Source organism: Corythoichthys intestinalis, chromosome 1, assembly GCF_030265065.1.
Source record: "Corythoichthys intestinalis isolate RoL2023-P3 chromosome 1, ASM3026506v1, whole genome shotgun sequence".
NCBI lineage: Eukaryota > Metazoa > Chordata > Actinopteri > Syngnathiformes > Syngnathidae > Corythoichthys > Corythoichthys intestinalis.
Window position 1 is genome coordinate 65,735,550 of NC_080395.1, and position 20,793 is coordinate 65,756,342.

Sequence of the window (20,793 nt, forward strand, 5' to 3'; positions counted from 1 at the left end):
TCAGCTCTAGTTGACCGGTTATGCTGGATCTGTTGGAACAAAGACCTGGACCCACTGCGCCCCTTTGTGGAATCTGTTTGACACCACTGCATCAGACCATAGGACATGGTTCCTTTAATCCAGTGGTGTCCAAACTATTCCACATAGGGCCGCAGTGGGTGCTGGATTTCATTCCTACAAAACAAGATGCCATCTTTTCACCAATCTGGTGTCTCACAATTGTAATCAGTTGATTGCAGTCAGGTGCTGCTTGTTTTAGCACAAACTTCATTGGTTAAACTGTCTGTGCCCGATTGGTAGGAACAAAAACCAGGACCCACAGCGGCCCTTGCGGACAGGTTTGGACACCCATGCTTTAATCCATGTGCTTTGTTGACATGTCTTCTGCAAACTGTGTGCGGGCTTTCTTGTGTACTGTCTTCAGAAGAGGCTTACTTCTGGGGTGACAGCCATGAACACCGATTTGATGTAGAGTGCGGCGTATGGTCTGAGCACTAATAGGCTGACCCCCCCACCTCTTAAATCTCTGCAGCAATGCTGACAGCAATCCTGTAACGAGTCACATGACATTTTGGAGGGAAAATGACAAGCAGTACTCAATTTGGACATTTAAAGAGCATACGACAGGAGAAAAAAAGTCTTAAATGGCATTATTATGTGAATTAGAATCATATTTTGAGACGATTCGACTATATACAACAATTTAGCAAAGCGCAGATGACGAGAAATTAGTCTTTTAATCTGCCTGTTAGCCACGCCTACCAATATAGGGCTTTAGCGTCCCCAACAGGTGGATGACGTCAGCAGTAGACTGGGCTCATCGGTTTTACTATTCAGCCCATTGAGGGGGAATTATTCAGAATCAGGAAAACGCGACGAAGAGAGCCGCAAAATGTCATTGTTTCAGTCTCTCTACTCCAATATTTTTACAGGATATTCTTTTTATCCAAGTATTTTCCCCAATAGCTATATAAATGGCTTGAGAAGGACCAGTCAGCCCGTCGAGGGGGAACTATTCACAACGAGGAAAACGCTACGAAGAGAGCTGCAAAATGTCATTGTTTGTCTCTTTACTTCCATATTTTTACAGGATATTCTTTTTATCCAAGTATTTTCCCCAGTTGCTAAATAAATGGCATGGTCATGACAAATAACAGTCTTGTGCTAAATGGAATATGAAATGATAAAAATACATTTATTCAGTACGACATGGCAAAATTACTCCATAATGGTCAAAACTGTCGACTTCACCTTTACTTTCGCACCTCCCGAACGATATTTTATGACACCGAAATCGGACATATGTCATTTCCATTCCCCGGCTTCAGAGAATGTAAACAAACCAAAAGGCGTGACAGCTAGCCGACATGCTAACCCGAACCGTGTGATGTTTCAAAGTTTTCGAAGCGGAAAATCACACATAACTAGCCTCAATTATTTGACATGACGACTGAGTTGTCGATTGTCTTTGGCAAACCGCCCGGCGGAGAGCAATTTACAGTTCGTTCCCCGGAGGAGGGCGGCTGCAGTTGTTGTGCAGCTAACGTGGTGCTAATGTGCACGAGGAGAGCTTTTTACATGCCTATCAATGATCAAACGTAAGTAGTCCTTTATTTAAAGAAAGTTTGTAGTGTTTACTTTGTAATCGCTGTATTTGTATTTGACATAATACAAAACAAGATGTTTACTCACTTCCTCGTAAGTCCAATGGTCCCACAGTAAATCCACGGTGAATGGGAACCTTTTGAAACTCCAAAAAGGCGCACACGCCTCTCCCTCATACAGAATGATTTTTCTGCAGCCAGCTGGCGTCATGCGAAAAATAAACGTATTAATCCGCCAAATCAGCTGAATCCTTCGTCCTCATACACAACAGTACGCTGTATAGTGAAGAGGACGTCTTCTACCGTACACGTCACAGCGCCCTCCTCCTCAATGCAAGACCGAAGCCGGAAGTCACTCATTTTCATGGCGTGGGATTAAAAAAACTAAATAAATACAGCGATCGCTTCCACACACATCCAAGCGGTCCATATCATTCAGGTGCATAAAATACCGCGTGTATTATGAAATTAACATGCTTTTTCGTGTCACATGCACTTTAAGGATGTACGTATTTACTAAGGGGTGTACTCACTTTTGTTGCCAGGGGTTTAAATATTAATGGCTATATTTTGAGTTATTTTGAGGGGAAAACAAATTAACACTATTATATAAGCTGCACACAGACTACTTTTCATTGTGTAAAAGTGTCATTTTGTCAGTGTTGTCCCATGATAAGATATACCTAAATATATGCAGAAATGCGAGGGGTGTACTCACTTTTGTGATACACTGTACATTCCAAACACGAAATAAAAGTCAGCTGAAGAAATCTTGACTTGAAAACAGCTGAAGAGAACAAGAGAGCAACTAACAAAGGCCAACTTTCTAGTCCCCAAGAAGGATTCTCAACTTGTTGCGCGGTCAAACATTGATTTTAATTAAATACTTATCATCAGTTATTACTTATTATCATACATCCCTGAGTGTATTAAGCTGCAGTTTATGAGGTAGATCTAAGTGTCCTATTTAAAAGCATTTTTTTCCAATTGCAACATAATTTGCTTAAAATTTGAAAACACGCGAGTGAAGAAATTTTACGTTTTTTTTCTTTTCTTTATAAATAGTACACATCAATTGTGGATTCAAAGCTAAATATGATAGGTAATTTGAAAAATAAATGAGTTGGGGGGGAAACTGTTGCGATATGTTTGTAAACTGGGGGGAGCTCGGGTAAAACGGACAATTTAAAAATAGGCCAGGGGGAGATTGCACGATGAAACCGCAATGGCAGCATACAGACATATTGTTCTATCAAACACTGCGTTTTTTGGGCTTAAGATACAGTAGTTTATTTAAAAATCATGTGTAAGGACACACTTCTTTTTCAGCCCTTTGTATGTCTTCTGCCACAGTCGTGTTAACTCAAGCCATGGACATGACTGTGTTTCACAAGTGAGCTTGTATGATTGGTATCTCAAGATTTTTTTTTTTCTTAAATTATTTTATAAGTGTTTTTGTGTTCTGTAGAACAGACTTACTTTCCCAGCCCTTTTAGCCAGGGTGCTTCTCGTCTTTTTGTATGCTCAATGCATCGTCCAATTCATTCATTCCTTTGAACTCCTGGGTGAATGGTATATCCAAACCTGTTTCGTTAATTTAATTCAGTTAACTTTATTTTTTTTCCATTCACAGAGAGAGGGAAAGAGAGAGAGGAACAATAATTTGCACATGATTCAACATTAAAAACAATAAAACAAATGATTAAAAGCAGCAACAACTAAAAGCAATCGGGTGACTATGTTAACTTGTTAAGTAAGCTACAGTCCATAGCAGCCATCAGCCATTTAGGAGCCATTTTAATTTTATTAAATCGGTTTATGCTACCCTCAACACGAATCGAAATGTTTTCCCAGAATTTTTTAAGCTGGTCTTTCCATCAAATTTCCACCTGGCCTTCATATTTTTCTTTTTGGTATGCACTGACTGGCTCTATTCCCATACTTTTCTTCAAAAGGTTTGTTCATTCACTCCTGCCATGTGAAAGTTGTTGCTGAAGTCATTTCTGGGGCAGTTTTTTCTCACAATGTTTCCTTCATTAACTACTGCTACAGATTCATTGCCTGTTTTTACCTGTAGGCTGCTCTCTCTTTTTCGTGTTGGGCACATCTCAGACCATTGTAGCATAAAATACTGTATTGCCCGGACAAATGCGAAGCTGAGCATAGACATAGACATTTACACATTTCTATTTCTTGTCTGAATAATGATGTAATATAAAAGAGATGATAACCTAATGCTTTTCATGCACAAATAAATTGAGGGATTCTATTGAAATGTGTACTGTGTATTACAGTCAAATGTAAACACATTAAAATATGCGGTAAGGTTAACTATTGACTGATCTCTTGTCTCTTCTTTTAATTAAAAAAAACAAAGGAAATGTTGGAAATCAGACAAAAAAAAAAAAACTTCTAAACCTAGTTTTACAGCTGTGAATTTGCTTTTCCTCAAAATAACAAAATATCTTGGGGGGGCTGCTCATGACCGAATGTACTTTTAATGCTTTCCAGTCATTCAAAAATAAACAATAAAATTGCATTCTTGATGGAGCAAAGCTTGCTTCATTCAAAGGAAAGGAATTAAGGATTACATCATCACTAGAGTGAGTATTCTCAACTCCCTTTTCTCATCTCACCTAGGAAAAGTCAAAATCCCATGTTTTAAAAATGGATAAAAGTTTCTCTAACTTTCAAAAGGCAATTTCCAAAGTAAAGTTGAAAAAGCCAATGTAATTTTAAAAATCTGAAATTTCTACAGTAATTTTTGGACTGAATATGATTGGACCGTGTATGTCTGGAGAGCAATGTTGTTCTTCTTTCTAAGATTTTATGAAAACTAAGATTTGAAGGTCCAAAAAGCATAACGAGAGTATTTAATATTTCCAATCGTAGATTTTTTGAGGGGAGTGGGTGAACTTAAACCTTCAATAACTCTCAAAGACCATACGAACAGCAAACCTTGTTTCGAAAGCTTAAGTATTTGAGGGTTTCCATCTGCTACATCAGTGTTCCAGTTGTCCATTTAGTCAGGACCGAGTGAGCACTGTTGCAAATAATACTGCCACCCCCATGCTTAAGGATCTTTTTGACATAGGGGCAGACGTATTTTCTAGTTTCAACTCATGAGTCAAACATAGACAAGATAATTGGGGTCATGTTCATATTCACACAGTCAAGTCTCCTGAAATTGATATGTAGCTTTGTCTTGTTCTTTCCTTTCCATTTTTTGGGGAGCTTCCCAAAACTGGTACACTGACTTATTGTTATCTTTAGCTCTTGTCCAAGATCAGGGATAACTACAGCACCCTAACAACAATAGCACAATGACCTCAATATTATGTTTAGAAGTACACAGTCTCCTTTTGCAGCTTACACAGAGGAAAACTTTAGAGAGCAAAATAAAAGGGGGATGCTGCATGACATAATGTCATCTGTTATATTTTCTTCTTTTTTTTTTTCTTGCTAAGGTATCACTTGCAGTAGGATAATGTGTTATACTGAAACTTAAAATTGTTTAAATTGATCCATTCTTAGTGTAATGAGTCAGGGAGGTGATATTTTTGCATGTGTTTGTTTGTAATGTAAGTTGGTTGGCAAACTTAACTGCCCTTTTTGACATATATTAGGCATATTATTTATATGCAATGTATACTTTGTCATCATTAAAGAACTATTTCATCCAATATAATTGATAGCCAGTTTTTCTGTTCTTTTGCGGTGTTAAACCACTATGCTCATTGCAGTCACCTAAAAAATGAAATTCAAGCAAATAAATAAAAATGATGTTCCTTTGTTTCTGTCTTCCTACAGAGGTAATCAGCCAGTGGCAAGGGGAGCCAAAAGAACGTGTCATTTCACTCGTTCTCAACCATTTACCACTACTCAAGCCAGGCAACGTAGAAGCCAAGGGGGAGTATATGCGCCTACTACCACGCATTCTTGCGCACACTATTGAACATGGCCGTCACCTAGAAGAGTCTCGCCAGCTCTTATCCTATGCCCTCATCCACCCTGCCACCTCCCTAGAGGACCGTGCTGCATTGGCTTTGTGGCTCAACCACCTGGAAGAGAGGGCCGCTGCTACAGGAGACTCACTCGAAAGGCCGTCACCCGCTGGACCTCATCACCAACAGTCCACGCCACCATCTACCCTTACATCATCAGGATCCTCCACAAACAGTTCCTCTTCAAGTAACCCATATGGGTTGCATCACCACCAACGCTATGGCTCAGACGATCGCCTAAATGGGTGGCAAAGCAGCAGAGATTCAGGGCTGGGGGGAGGCTGGCAGCAGCAGAGCTGCGAGAACGGACACATGCCGCTCTACCCATCATCCTCTGTGCCAACGACCATCAACACTTTAGGAACTGGTGGAAGTGGTAATGCCAGTAAGTGTACTATCCTTTATTATAAGTCATGATAAATCTCTGTTGTAATTCCGCTTATCATTTGTTTTTTAAGTAGATCCTTTATATTTCATTTTGTCCAGAAACTAAATTTTGCCCACATTCTTTGCACATTGAAGTTGTGATTATTGTCACCTCCAAAACTGTACCTGAATGGTGTGTCGACAGTGACATTTTTTTTTTGACAATAGGCCTCATGTTAAAAATACGTGTGGATCTGTGATTAAAATTGAGCCCCCTTTCAGTGCTACTTGTATTACACAGAGGAACACATATTTGTTGCTTTAGACCTGACTTTTTGACAGCCATTTTAATTTTCATCTTAGTCTTTTGGACGAAAATACTTATTAGTCTTGGTCATATTATAGTCATTTCAAAATGTGTTCGTCTTCGTCTAGTTTTAGTCACCGAAATCTCTGACAAATTTCGTATAGTTGTAGTCGACAATTCTCAAATATTTTTCATCTATAAACTTCAAATGTTTTAGTCCATGGATAAATAAATAAATGAATAAAAGGTTTCCAACAATTTCGAATGAACATGACAGACAAGCACATACAGTAGCTGTAGAGTCTACAAGGACATAATCATTTTCATTATGATAATACACGCTCAGCAGGAAAACAGCACATTATTTGCAATTAATTAAACTCACCTGGACTGTATGAAAAATGTTTTCCAAGAGTTTAAAGTCGAGTCATCGAGTTACCGCACTAAATGCTAATGCTCGCAAACCTTATGCTAACGCTACAAGTTAGTTTGGTGTGTGGTGATCACTCAGCACAGACCTTAAAAGGCTAAAGCAACATGGCATAGCCAAGAAAAGAAAACAAAACTTACACAGCAGCACCTGACACGTTTCACAAAAGGAGCCTGGAATGGGCACACGCTTGTGGGGTGAGGGGAGGGGACGCAGCACGTCACATGAGTGACACGACCAAACACTGCTAAATACGTTCCAACTACACATACAATAAGAAAATATCACAAATTGTGAATTTATGACGGAAACTATGGGGAATTTTCATCTCGTCCTCTTGTCGTCAGATGACAACTGGCATCCATCTCGTTATATTTTTGTCTCCCTAGACACGTTTTCGGTACGTCATCGTGACGTCATCGTCATTAAAAAAATTGCTCATTGACGAAATATTTTAATAACACTGGACCTGACATATGTTTTTTAAACTTATTTTTGCCGTCAAATTTGAAAACTGATGTCAATTTTTTATGTCATGTCAAGTTGTGAACTATAATTTCCACATTTTCTTAAAAATATCAAACACAAGGTACTTCACATATGCACTACCCCCCCCCCCCCCCCAAAAAAAAAAAAAAAAATCAAATCTTAAAAGAAACAGCCATGACTGTAAAGTTTATTTAACATTATTTATTAAAAAATTATATGGCCATTTGTATGCATGTAAGAACAACATTCATAGTTATTAGCTACGCTTTGGAGAAAAATACCAAGCACAAAAGCATGTTCTGAGCGCAGTTACGATCTGTCAAGCAGTTGCATTTTAAGTCAAATCGACTACAGGTAACTACAGTACATGTGTGTGACATGAAAGCGAATACAGTGAGAAGGCTGGCCTTTTGAAACTAACCATAACTATGGTCAGAGCAGGATATTTTCAGAAAAGAATGCAAGGGCTCTGTGTCTTTTTTTCTTGCTGGGACATGAAAGAAACAGCTGAGGGTTTATAAATAAAGACATATTTAAAACCTTGCTGGCAGCCCTAAGAAATATCATCTTATATTTTTGACTGCTTGCTGCCATAGACCTACACATACAATCTCAAGGTTTCAGAAGGTATTCTCGGCACCGTATTAGAGGAAAATATGGGTATGGTGTTGAAGAAAAAAAGAATTCTGCCTCATTCTTATGTACTACTTTAATAATGATAAGTGTGTGATGCATCTGTGTAACACCCATTCAGAGCAGTTTTTTGGGGTGTGGTGGGGTGGGGCATGCGTGTTGTTCTTCAGCTCTAAATTAAGAACAGTAAGCTAGTTGCAAACCTGAGCGGTTATGCTAATTTTTTCTCCAATATTATTTTCCTGTCACACTGCCATGTGTGCTATTGACGGGACAATCCGCTTGACCCCAGCTCATACTTTGAGCTCAAGCCCAAGCCACAGCAGAGCATGCCATACATCCTTTCCCTTGTAAGGCAGCCTTTGTGGGAGACTGTATTTAGGGTAAATGGCTAACATTTAGGGACTGGAACATGTAATGTTAGATGGGCACCTATTTTAAACAGACCCCATGAAGTACTATACATAGCGCCAACACGAAGACCACATATAGGATGGTAAAAGAGGCAGGAGTGTTGCCCGCATTTTACCCCATCAGATTGGCGACAGATGCCAATGCTTTGTCTTGCCACCATTTCATCCAGATTACGTGCCTTCACAGCCCTGGGAAAACATGCTAAGTGCCTGTGCTATCGATGGATCTTGATGTTTATCCCGCCACTTTCTTTCAACAGTATTACAACTGTATTTGCATTATTCTGAAAAAGAAAGAAATGTTAATACTAGGCCTGCACAATATACCGTTTGAATATCACCATGGCGATGTGCGCATGCACAATAGTCCTATCGCAGGATGTGCGAATATTATTTTTTTGAACATGTACACTTTTTGGTTTACGTGTTCTTCCTGTATCCCTTTTACATACAGCAATCTCCATTAATCACAGATAAACCCCCTTAGCCTGGATTAAACGGTATTATATGAATATAATCATATATTGCAGTTTTGCAATTTTTTGCACTTTCACTTTTTAATTAAATAAAATACAAATAAATACAATTAAATCAAACTGAAGCACCTTAAATCTTTAATGCAACAATAAAATATTAAAGAAATTAAGATAACATTTTTATAATGAAAAATATGATGAATTGCTTGAAGAATATAAAATAAAGGAAAAAAATAGAATACAAGGATGAATGAAGAAAACAAGGGGGAAACTCAGGAAAAAAACAATCTAATAAAATACTGAATGCAATATCATACTACAAAAACATTGTGAGTCAACCAGTCTTCTCAAACACAGCTACGTAGTCAAGTCATCTGGTGAAAATTCTTCTTCTAGTTTGTTTTAATATTGCATATTTATACTGTATATATATCGCCACCCCTCCAGAAAGTTGCAAAGTTTTTTCCAGTATTGTTCAGCCCTAGTTATTATTTAGTTGTTGTCATGATTCAGTTTTCATACTCAAGGTATAAAGTATTATGCAAGGAGTCTTCAACAATCTTAGTGTTTTGGTCTACTTTTAATGTCTGTGTATGCAATACCAGGCTTATTTTGAACTAATAAAAATGTTTTAAGACAGACAAGGCTGTTGTCAAAAAATCCTCACACAGCTATACACAGGCTTAGTTCCTATGTTTTCACTGTTAAATAAAAGTTGGCTAAACTTAATTTCCAGTCAAATACATCAATTTGTATTTTCAAATTTTGATTAAATAACAAAAAAAAGTTTAACACTATTAACACAACATTTTAAGTTAACATATTATATTTAAGGTAAACTGAACTTCAATTTAAGTAAATATATAATAATTTGCTACAAGCCAGGCCAGTATACTGTGACAGTTGAGCGCTCAGACAACTAAGCTAAACGCCCTGGCTGGCTGCCCAATTGCCAGCACGCTCTTATGAAGGAGTTCCTCTCAGACTACGTTCATACAATTTATCATTTTTTCATGTTGAGTTTACTCAGAAATTTAAGTATGGCCCATAAACTTGTGCATATGTTAATGCAACTCGTTTAATCAAGTGCACAGTATTACTTGATAGAATGAGTTAAAATTACTCAAAATGAGTTACTCAAGAGAACTTTAGAATTTAAGTTTAGTTAAAAAATAGAATGACTACTATGAAGTTGTTGGTTTGTTTTTTCTTTTTCTTTTTTTTTTTTTTTTTTTTTTTTTTTTTTATAAACATTTTATGTTTCAGTCAATACTTCAAAACAAGAATGCGTCACATACAATTTCTCGGCAAGTTGACTTTTTCAAGTGATTGTCAGCCAATCCAGGGTGTCCCCTGCTTCCCACCCAAGTTCGACTCACCCATGACCGTAATGACGAATATGGATTGCTGGGTAGTATTTGGATTGTTTCAAACTTGTTGATATGTTATCATTAACTGATTAATAGTTGGGGCTTGCCACAGTTGAAGTTCTTTGAGTAAAACCCATGTAGAACGAATTCACAAAACAATGCAAGTACAACTTAGAATTGTTTTGTTTGAGCTACCATTTCTTTGGAGGAGTAAACCTTACATTTCTTGTCTCACAGTCCTAACGAGTGGGAGTGGCAACCAACCACACAGTCCACTGAAGCGCTCAGTGTCACTTACTCCACCAATGAGTGGCCCAAGCAACCATCCTATGGGTCCTGTCTGGTTGTCCCAGGAAGATCTACGTAGTAGTAGAGGCCCAGCCCCTGATCACGCTCCCCTTTCCCCCCAAAGCAGCATTGCTTCCTCAGGCAGTGGAGGAAGTGAACATCTGGAAGAGGCCAGTCTAGGAGGAGGTTTAAGTCTTCATCGCAGTTCCTTCCATGAGGAGGGTAGCGGCATGAGGGGTGAGTCGGAAGGGATTTATCATGCCCCTTTTAAAGTAAGCATTATCTTTATCAAAGCATTATTCTAGTACTGCTTGATCCATGTTGGTGTAAAGAAAATGGTATCAAATAATTTATATGATGTTCATTGTGACCAGAATGATGGTGGTTATCAGGATCATTGTGAGCAAAAAGATGGTGGTTATCAGGAGTGCTCCAAAATATATTAAAAAAGTCCAGTCACATTTTTTTTATATAGCCCTTAATCACAACAAATTTCTTAAAGGGCTTTACAGGCCCACAGTTGAAAATTACGACATCCACTGATCTGATAAGCATTGCAACGAGTTGTATTTTAATACTAAAAAATGTCAAATCAGCAACAGTACACACAGTTAAATTGAAAACTTGGTTCACTCGCTCAATCGCTGCCACCCTAACCCAAGCCCTCACTGCGATTAAGGCCATTTGTATACCAGTCACTTAAGAAGTATATACTTCTTGAAGAACAAGCGTATAACCTGTGGCCAACAAGCACTTCCCCTCCAAGTCGGACGACTTGGCAACTCATGCTCTCCAAATAAAGCCTCACGGACGGACGAGCGGGCATCTTGCTAACTATAGTGTGATGCTATAGCTATAACATGATGTAACACCTATGACGTGATTACAGTCAATTAATTATGCTATGGGCTAGTACTAGGTTCGACTACTGAAGCAGTATATGCATAAACCAAACAAATGACTCGGACAAGTTATGGTTTTGAACTGCCGGCCTATTTTTTATATACAAAACAACACATAAAACATACATACAATGACATACAGTTAACAAAGAATTGAAAAATACAAACTTAAAAAAAAAAAAAGAAAAGGAAATTTGTTCCCTTATTGAATAAGTCATTTTTTTCTGTTAAGTTCTCTTCCTATGTTATAATCAGTTATTTTTGATTATCTGTAGGATCTATTTATCAACTTCTTTTCCTATATTATAATCAGTTATTTTTGATTATTTCTAAGATCTATCAACCCGGGTTCTTAATTTGATGACTATGTTAACCTGGGTTACAATGACCATTAAGCAAAGTGTGATTTCATAGGAAAAAAGGTACGTATATGCTCTGTGCCGATCCCATATTTTTGCGTCAGAGTCTGAGTCACATGATTTTGAGAATATGCCGATAGCGTCCCAATCCGATACCGAAAAAAGTGTATTTTTTTTTTTTTTTGGACCAAAAGTTCCAAACATGTTACGGTACTGTACTGTTTACATTTCTTCCTCTTTTTCTGTGAGTGTTGATGAGGATAAAACGTATATTTTTTTTTCTTTTGGCAATGCCACTGTATTTCTGGATTATTATGTTACTTTTTATCTCTTAAAAAAAATTCTTTTAAATATACAGTGCCTTGCAAAAGTATTAGCCCCCCTTGAACCTTGCAACCTTTCGCCACATTTCAGGCTTCAAACATAAAGATATAAAATTTTAATTTTTTGTCAAGAATCAACAACAAGTGGGACACAATCGTGTAGTGGAACAAAATTTATTGGATAATTTAAACTTTTTTAACAAATAAAAAACTGAAAAGTGGGGCGTGCAATATTATTCGGCCCCCTTGCGTTAATACTTTGTAGCGCCACCTCTTGCTCCAATTACAGCTGCAAGTCGCTTGGGGTATGTTTTTATCAGTTTTGCACATCGAGAGACTGACATTCTTGCCCATTCTTCCTTGCAAAACAGCTCGAGCTCAGTGAGGTTGGATGGAGAGTGTTTGTGAACAGCAGTCTTTTGCTCTTTCCAGAGATTCTCGATTGGATTCAGGTCTGGACTTTGACCTGGCCATTCTAACACCTGGATACGTTAATTTTTGAACCATTCCATTGTAGATTTGGCTTTATGTTTTGGATCATTGTCCTGTTGGAAGATAAATCTCCGTCCCAGTCTCAGGTCTTGTGCAGATACCAACAGGTTTTCTTCCAGAATGTTCCTGTATTTGGCTGCATCCATCTTCCCGTCAATTTTAACCATCTTCCCTGTCCCTGCTGAAGAAAAGCAGGCCCAAACCATGATGCTGCCACCACCATGTTTGACAGTGGGGATGGTGTGTTCAGGGTGATGAGCTGTGTTGCTTTTACGCCAAACATATCGTTTTGCATTGTGGCCAAAAAGTTCAATTTTGGTTTCATCTGACCAGAGCACCTTCTTCCACATGTTTGGTGTGTCTCCCAGGTGGCTTGTGGCAAACTTTAAACGAGACTTTTTATGGATATCTTTGAGAAATGGCTTTCTTCTTGCCACTCTTCCATAAAGGCCAGATTTGTGCAGTGTACGACTGATTGTTGTCCTATGGACAGACTCTCCCACCTCAGCTGTAGATCTATGCAGTTCATCCAGAGTGATCATGGGCCTCTTGGCTGCGTCTCTGATCAGTTTTCTCCTTGTTTGAGAAGAAAGTTTGGAAGGACGGCCGGGTCTTGGTAGATTTGCAGTGGTCTGATGCTCCTTCCATTTCAATATGATGGCTTGCACAGTGCTCCTTGAGATGTTTAAAGCTTGGGAAATCTTTTTGTATCCAAATCCGGCTTTAAACTTCTCCACAACAGTATCTCGGACCTGCCTGGTGTGTTCCTTGGTTTTCATAATGCTCTCTGCACTTTAAACAGAACCCTGAGACTATCACAGAGCAGGTGCATTTATACGGAGACTTGATTACACACAGGTGGATTCTATTTATCATCATCGGTCATTTAGGACAACATTGGATCATTCAGAGATCCTCACTGAACTTCTGGAGTGAGTTTGCTGCACTGAAAGTCAAGGGGCCGAATAATATTGCACGCCCCACTTTTCGGTTTTTTATTTGTTAAAAAAGTTTAAATTATCCAATAAATGTTGTTCCACTTCACGATTGTGTCCCACTTGTTGTTGATTCTTGACAAAAAAATTAAATTTCATATCTTTATGTTTGAAGCCTGAAATGTGGCGAAAGGTTGCAAGATTCAAGGGGGCCGAATACTTTTGCAAGGCACTGTATATTTATATAAGTGTCCTGCTCAAAATAGTGTGTTTCCTTGTGCCCTGCCCGACTGCCAGCAAACATTGTATGTCCCCCAATAAAACACAGTGCTTGGTCTTTTGTTTTTTTATATGAAGAATTTCATTAAGTTTGTGAAAGTGTAACAAAGAAACATACACGCATTCAAGACAACTGAACAATACACGCTGGTATACAAATACCATGACACCACACTTCACTTGAGCTACAAGCTATAGGCTAGCTTCCACACAGCAGGACTTATTAAGAAATTTCATTCATATAGATTTTCCCCATAAACACACATATACTGCATATTAACAGGTTGGTATTGGAGCAAAATACTTAGACATATACAGGGTTGGACAAAATAATGGAAACACCTTAAAAAATAAAAAAAATAATATGGTGTAGGTCCGCCTTTTGCGGCAATTACAGCCTCATTTCTCCAAGGTATTGATTCATACAACTTGTGAATTGTTTCCAAAGGAAATTACTCTATTCTTCAGTTAGAATACCCTCTGTTTTCGAGACAATGGCGGTGGAAATCGACGTCTTAATTGAATCTCTAAAACTGACCATAAATGCTCAATAATTTTTAGGTCTGGTGATTCTGCCGGCCATACGAGATGCTCAACTTCATTAGAATGCTCCTCATATGCATTCTTTAACAATTATGATCAATGATTATGATGTCAAAATTTTAGCTGTTTCCATTATTTTGTCCAACCCCTGTAGTTTCCAAGGCAAAAACGGAACAAAAAGCACTCAACAGTAGCTACGTTTACATGCTGACTTTTATTCATACCGATTCAAATCATTCCGAATGGAAATTTCACATCAGCTGTTTACATGTCACTTCATCTATTCCGATCCAGCGTTTATATGTGACTGCCTTTATTCCGAAAGGACGTTTGACAACTGCCGTCTGACATGCGCAGATTAATCAACACAAAGCGTCACGTTGCAAAACATGGAGATCGATCGTCAGATCAGCTGCTGTTTTAACTTTTCGAGTGGAAACAAAACTTCAGAATGATAGGCCGTTCATTTAAAAAGTTGTGTGGGTGCGCTGTGCGTGTGCTTGGAAGCCATGTTGCAAGTGACGTTACTTACGTCACCGAGTGACGTCACCATGTCAGTACGGAGCATGCGCAGAAAGAACGCAACCAGACACCATTCCGCTTCCCTGTTTACATGATATAATTTTACTTCTAATCGGTTTGGGAAAAGGAATATTCCACCCCTGTGAATCGGAATGAAATTCCATTCGGTTTGGGCCTGTTCATTCTGAATGAGGTGTTTATATGGAACACATTTATTCGGTTTGAACAAATATTCCGATTGTAATTGGAATATTTGGCTCCATGTAAACGTGGCAAGTGTCACTGCGACCGACAGGCTGTGTACTGTGAAGTTGAGCATGTGTTCCAAACGGCGTCACACAATGGATGCAGTGAATTATTATGACCACAAAGTGGCAGTAACGTACTGTAAAATGTTAACTGGCTCTAAACACTGGTGACTCTTGCCTGCACGATAAGTTTTTAAAATTATATATAGCATAAACTAAAAACCCAATCCTATTCCCCAGATTCCAGTCTGCTGAAAAATGGCCTGATCTTTCCGATGATTTCTGTTCACGTCCATTCACGTGATCGGGACATCCCTAGTACTGTACAGTATATTCTGTTGGGGTAAAATTTATAAATTAGAAATTTTAAAAAATTCAGGCAGGCAAGTCCATGTGTTGGAAGCCGGCAGGAAGTAAGAGTCTCTTTTGGACCCTGCCAAAGATATTTTGTGTCAACTGTTCTGTTCATAACCTTCTTAGCCAGAAGCAAAGATGGGACTGATTTGGTGGCCTCAGTATTTCATCTCTGTATCTTTTGCAGATAATGTGTTTCTTGTTAGCTTCATGAGTAAGCAATGTTCAATTTGCTGGTAGCAGTACTCAGACGAGTGTGAAGTTGATGAGGCAAGAATCAGCACCTCAAAATCTGAGAACGTGGCCCTTAGGCTTTCTGCACATGTAGCAGGGCTTTTTAAAAACGAATATTTTGTCTAGTTCGTCAAGAAGAAAAATCTACGTATACACCACCGCTACCCCAATTGTAGGAAAAATATCATCCATACGCAGCCGCTTAAGTTCGGTTTTAAGGAGAACATGCCTCGGACGTGGAATGGCAAAAATAATAGAACTATCCTTCACATCATCCTTTGGCTGTCTTCTTGAACTCGGAGCAGTATCTGAGATTTTAAAAACAAGCAAAAAAAAGCACCTGGACTAGGTAGTGGCTTCAAAACCTCTGAGTTTAGATGAAGATGTACGAACATATTTTGTTGCAGGCAGTGACGTTTCGACTGTTAAACTCCCCCCCAGCAAATCGCCGGTTATTCAAACACACACACACACCTACACACACACACACACACACACACACATATATGCATAGTCTATATCAAATGCAGAATTCACAAATTTTCAACTTGCTTGGAATTTTTGAAAAACGTGCCCTTTAGTGTAGGGGATGAGATACTGCTCAAAATGGAGTATCTAGAGGAAGCGATCGACCAATGGGGGTACTTATATGATTACTTGCAGGCAAGACTGAGGGACTACTGGTCTTTTGGAGCAAAGTTTTATTTGTAGTAAAAGGAAAAATATTCATTTTGAAATTTTTAATGACACAAATGCCAACAAAGCATGCATTTTATTAAACAGCTTTGCAGTTTCGCAACATGTTCAAAGGGTTTTTTTTCCTAGTCATACAGTAGACAATAGAAAAAAACAAAAAAAACAAAGGGAACTCAAAGCCAATGCAAACAGAACTCACAAGGTCATATCATCTGTTGGCTGTAAATGCACAGACAACTGACTTCAAATTCTTCAAATTTGTAACGACATGGGACTGGTCGATTGGCCACTGTCCTGCCAGAACCTGGACAACGCGCCTACCTGTAAAACATTTTTACGGCTGGATATTGTGGAGGATAGCTGGGGTAGATGGCGGCCGCTGTGTCTGACCACACTCGAAGAGGAACGATATCGAGGATGTTTCCTTATGGTGCGCTGCTGGCAGCTTCTGATTGTGCCAGGTGGGACAGTGATCGCTGGGATGGTCCTTCTGAAGGACCTAGCGACGCCAGTCCCCCAGGCCATGAGTCCACAACCGAAATGGCGATGCAACCTACTACGAAGCTGCGCAACCTTGAGATGAATGTTCGTCGGGAGTCAGCAAGGAACAAAAACTGCGACGAGGATTAAGTCAACAAAAGGAGTGTGGCGGACACGGCCTACCATCGGTCCTCAGCTATTCCCTATCTTCTGGATCAAATCAACTGAATAAACGAAATACTAAATTATGAACTAGTCTACTGGATCTAATCAACATAACGAGCACATCGATCGACTATGGACTATTGGGAAAATGAACAATCAGAGGGGATGGTTATTATTTAAAAAAACAAAAAACTTGTGATCATTACGAAATCTGAATGTCAAAAATCTGATATTTGATATTTTCTGCGTCCTTTATGGTATACAGGGGACGGGTTTCAATAAGCTTCGGCTTCTCCCGTCAGCCGTTTTCTTTTCGGGTTGAATTAATTGTAAACACATATACAGTAAATGCTGTATGTTTGTTTGGATTTGTCATGCCTGAAGGGAAAATAAATAAATAAATAAAAAAAAGAAAATTGTATGGTGCTCTCATGTTGTTATAAATGTTCTAAAGTTAAACAAAATCTTCAAGAAATTTAAATGCTTCATAAATGTTTGTTACAGTAAATACTTTACCCAATTTCAATACAACTAAAACATTTTTTTTGTCCTGTTCAGCTGCTTAGACATAGAGAAAGGTAAATCTGAGTGTCTACATAGTGTGGAACAGTTTTATTGTCTCCCATGAGAGAAAATAGGGAATAGTGATACAAAAACACCATTGAATATGTTTGCTACCTAATGTAAATAACGTTGCTATCTTGATATGACTACTCTTACTAAGGGGGAGCTTGTGGGGAGGGGATACCGAAGGATAAGAAGGAAGATAGGTCAGATAGGATTATAATGGAGTAAGGTTAGTGCACGAGCAATGTTAGTAACGTGTAGTGGGGAACCCAGTATTATGACTAATCACCAATGAGTATAATGAGGCGACATCCTACTTTTATCTTTGTGATTGCTAATCCTGGTTCCAAGATTTTTATATACCGCTAAGTGTCGAGTGGCACTTAGTCAAGCACTTGCCCACTTTAATATGTGTTAGTAATGCGGAGAATGAAACTGCTGTGTGGGTGGGTTTTGACAAACCACGTATTGCCCCCGCCATCGCGCCCCTCTGCCCACCTCCATAGATGATGAAACACCATCAGTGTCCTACGACCTAGGGCAGACCCCCAGCCCATCCAGGTTGCGTCCAACCAGGCAAGGCAGCGCATGAACCCCCAACGTACACAACCACCCACCAGTACACACACACACACACCACCAGCCCCCCAGCCACTCACTCACCCGGGAGCGCAGCAGATCCCCAACGGCCTAGCACGGGAGTGGACCCCCAACCAGAGAGAGTGACAGCCCCTAACTCACCGCACGAGCAGCACGCTAATGTTTAGGGGTCCGAGAACTTAGGACACCAGGACAGAGGGGGAAAAGACGGGGAAACGAAAACAAAAGAAATCCACTGCAGGACGGAGGGCGAGGGAGCCCCAGCACCCACTCACCGCAGCCATCTGGCCAAACGAAGAGGACCCTGCCCAAGAACGGTGGAACCCACCTACCATCCTAATATTATGGTTGCCAGGTGCCCAAGTGGTAACCATTAACCCAACAACATAAAGTCGAAAATACTAGTGGTGGATTCAGCATAGATTTGCCTTTGACCTAACCTGAATTTTCATGATGACGTGAACATTATTAATTAATTAAGATTAATTATTAATAATTAACGAATAAAAAAAAGACATGAACAGTTTTAACTTCAAATAAAGTGGCCATATTTATTTTCTTAAATAAATACAATTTGAGTCAATCACAATCAATCAGTCAATATCATTGAGGATGTGTTGCCCTGAACAATGATCACTGAACTAAAACAAACATAAACCCAACAGGCATTGTGCTTTGTCGTTAGATAAAACATTTGGTGTAACAGGGGAGGGGACTTTTGTGTTCTTGGTCCATGAAACAACTTTCTTAACCTAGCAATTATAGGACTGAAAGGCTATCAATAACCAAAAGGCATCATAAGAACTTGTAGATATAACACTGTAAAATGCAAAAATTTTCTAATTGCCATAGTAAGATTTATCACTCAGTGATGGAAAAATACGGCCTCTTGAACAGTAACAAAACTTTGCATATTGGCAAAACAGGAGTGGGAACAAACTCACACAGCCCAATACACCAACACCGTGCCAAAAATAATATATATTATCGGGCCTATTAATAATGTTATCGGATTTATTGGGATGACGTCATAATTCCTATTATCAGACCGATAATTATCGTGCACCTCTAATTGAGAAGTGGAAACGTGGGAAGTACTGTTCGAGTCTCAAGCAGAAATTAGCACCAAAACACTCTATTAAAGTTGCCACGTATGTCTTATTGTAATTGTTTATTGACTCCTATATAGACACACATATTTTAAATTCCAACTTTTTAAAAAATGGTTTGAAAAATATCCACTTGTTTTACTCTTATATAATTTACATTACAATGGTCCATGACCATAAAATGCTGGCCAAAATGATCGTGTTTATGTGTTTGTTGCAGATGTTCCTGCATGGCTGAAGAGTCTCCGTCTCCATAAGTATGCAGCGCTGTTTTCCACCATGACATATGATGAAATGATGTCACTTACTGAAGAACAACTCGAGGCGCAGGTACTCACTGATTATTGGTAACAGTTGTGTTGCTACTGCTAATACTTTCGGGTCTCATTTTTTGACTGTTTTACTAAATTATGTCCCACAAAAGAATCCTGACCATCAATCTGCGATACCGTATGGTCGGAGGGCTCTTTAGCGTTCCTCACTTCCGCGCAAAATCAAATTCCTTCGTCTTTACAGTTCATGATCAGTTTGCGGATGACAATGCTACATGTCTGAGACTGTTGATTACACTTCAGAAAAGCACTTTGTTGTGAAAATAAACGCCAACAAAACAAGGGCCTTAACCAACCATAACCTGGACAAACCTTAAGGACCAATGTCAGCATCCGGTGTCCAATGTCATTCCACAAAATCCTGCGCTGCCTAGTGTGGAAGGCACTAGCTTGTAACATCACTCATGCGTGACAGGACACACAATTATGCCTAGACCCCAACAGACTACCATGAATCCTGTTCCATGGGGACCTTGTGGCAGGAAAAAGTCCTCAAGTAGACTGAAACTACGCTAACAGGACCAACTAAAATCCTCTAGCAGATCTTGGGAACAACTTATTTGTAACAAAGCAGCTTGGAGAATAATATTGTGTGATTGTAAAGACACATTTTTGAGGCCAAGAAATAACAGGATGAAGATACAAGAAAAGCTAAAACAACAACATACCCTAATATACCACGTAACCTCTGTCCATGACGGCAATCACTGAGAGCACATCCAAACGGTTTCTTTCTCGACACATACTGAAAAGATCCATGTTTTAATGTTTGTTTGTTTTTTTGTTGTCTTTTTTCAACAGAAAGTCACCAAAGGAGCACGGCACAAGATTGTTATTAGTATTCAAAAGCTAAAAGAGAGACAAATCTTACTGCGCACTCTAGAAAAGGTCAGTTCCCTTTTTTTTTTTTTTTTTTTTTTTTAAAGCTCAAGTCCTTGATACTACCAAAGCATTTCAAAAGCTGGACAATCTAAAATTTCAATCAATCCAAGGTATAGGGGTGATTGTCGTTTTATTTTCAGAAGTTAAAGTCCGCATGAACAGACATTCCTGCTTAAGTTTGGTTGATGATGTTTGGCGACTTACTGGTTACCTTAGCACGATGCTTTACAGTTAGGGTGACCACTTCCATAAGGTCAAAATGGAGGACATATTTAAAAAAAAAAAAAAAAAACAATACATCAGACTTGCGGTGTATTTTCATCAACAATAACGTTTTGCATGGTTTATAGATCATATTTGTATAACTAAATAGTTAAAAAAAAACAAAAAA

At 38.9% G+C, this 20,793-nt stretch overlaps 1 protein-coding gene across 8 annotated transcripts in view; it reads left to right on the plus strand.

Annotated features, from left to right (window-relative positions):
* The window catches only part of samd4a (sterile alpha motif domain containing 4A), a 93,697-nt gene that overhangs the window by 25,731 nt on the left and 47,173 nt on the right, over positions 1–20,793 (plus strand). For 6 of the 8 annotated variants that reach the window (XR_009063204.1, XM_057836306.1, XM_057836318.1 and 3 more), the window contains exons 3-6: positions 5,415–5,993; positions 10,330–10,617; positions 19,409–19,518; positions 20,322–20,408. Coding sequence is in view for 7 of the 8 variants with exons in the window: in XM_057836306.1 (XP_057692289.1) it covers positions 5,415–5,993; positions 10,330–10,617; positions 19,409–19,518; positions 20,322–20,408 (1,064 nt within the window). In the remaining variant the exon portion in view is untranslated. The remainder of the gene's footprint in view (positions 1–5,414; positions 5,994–10,329; positions 10,618–19,408; positions 19,519–20,321; positions 20,409–20,793) is intronic. The other 2 variants (XM_057836331.1, XM_057836338.1) reach the window with 1 other exon arrangement.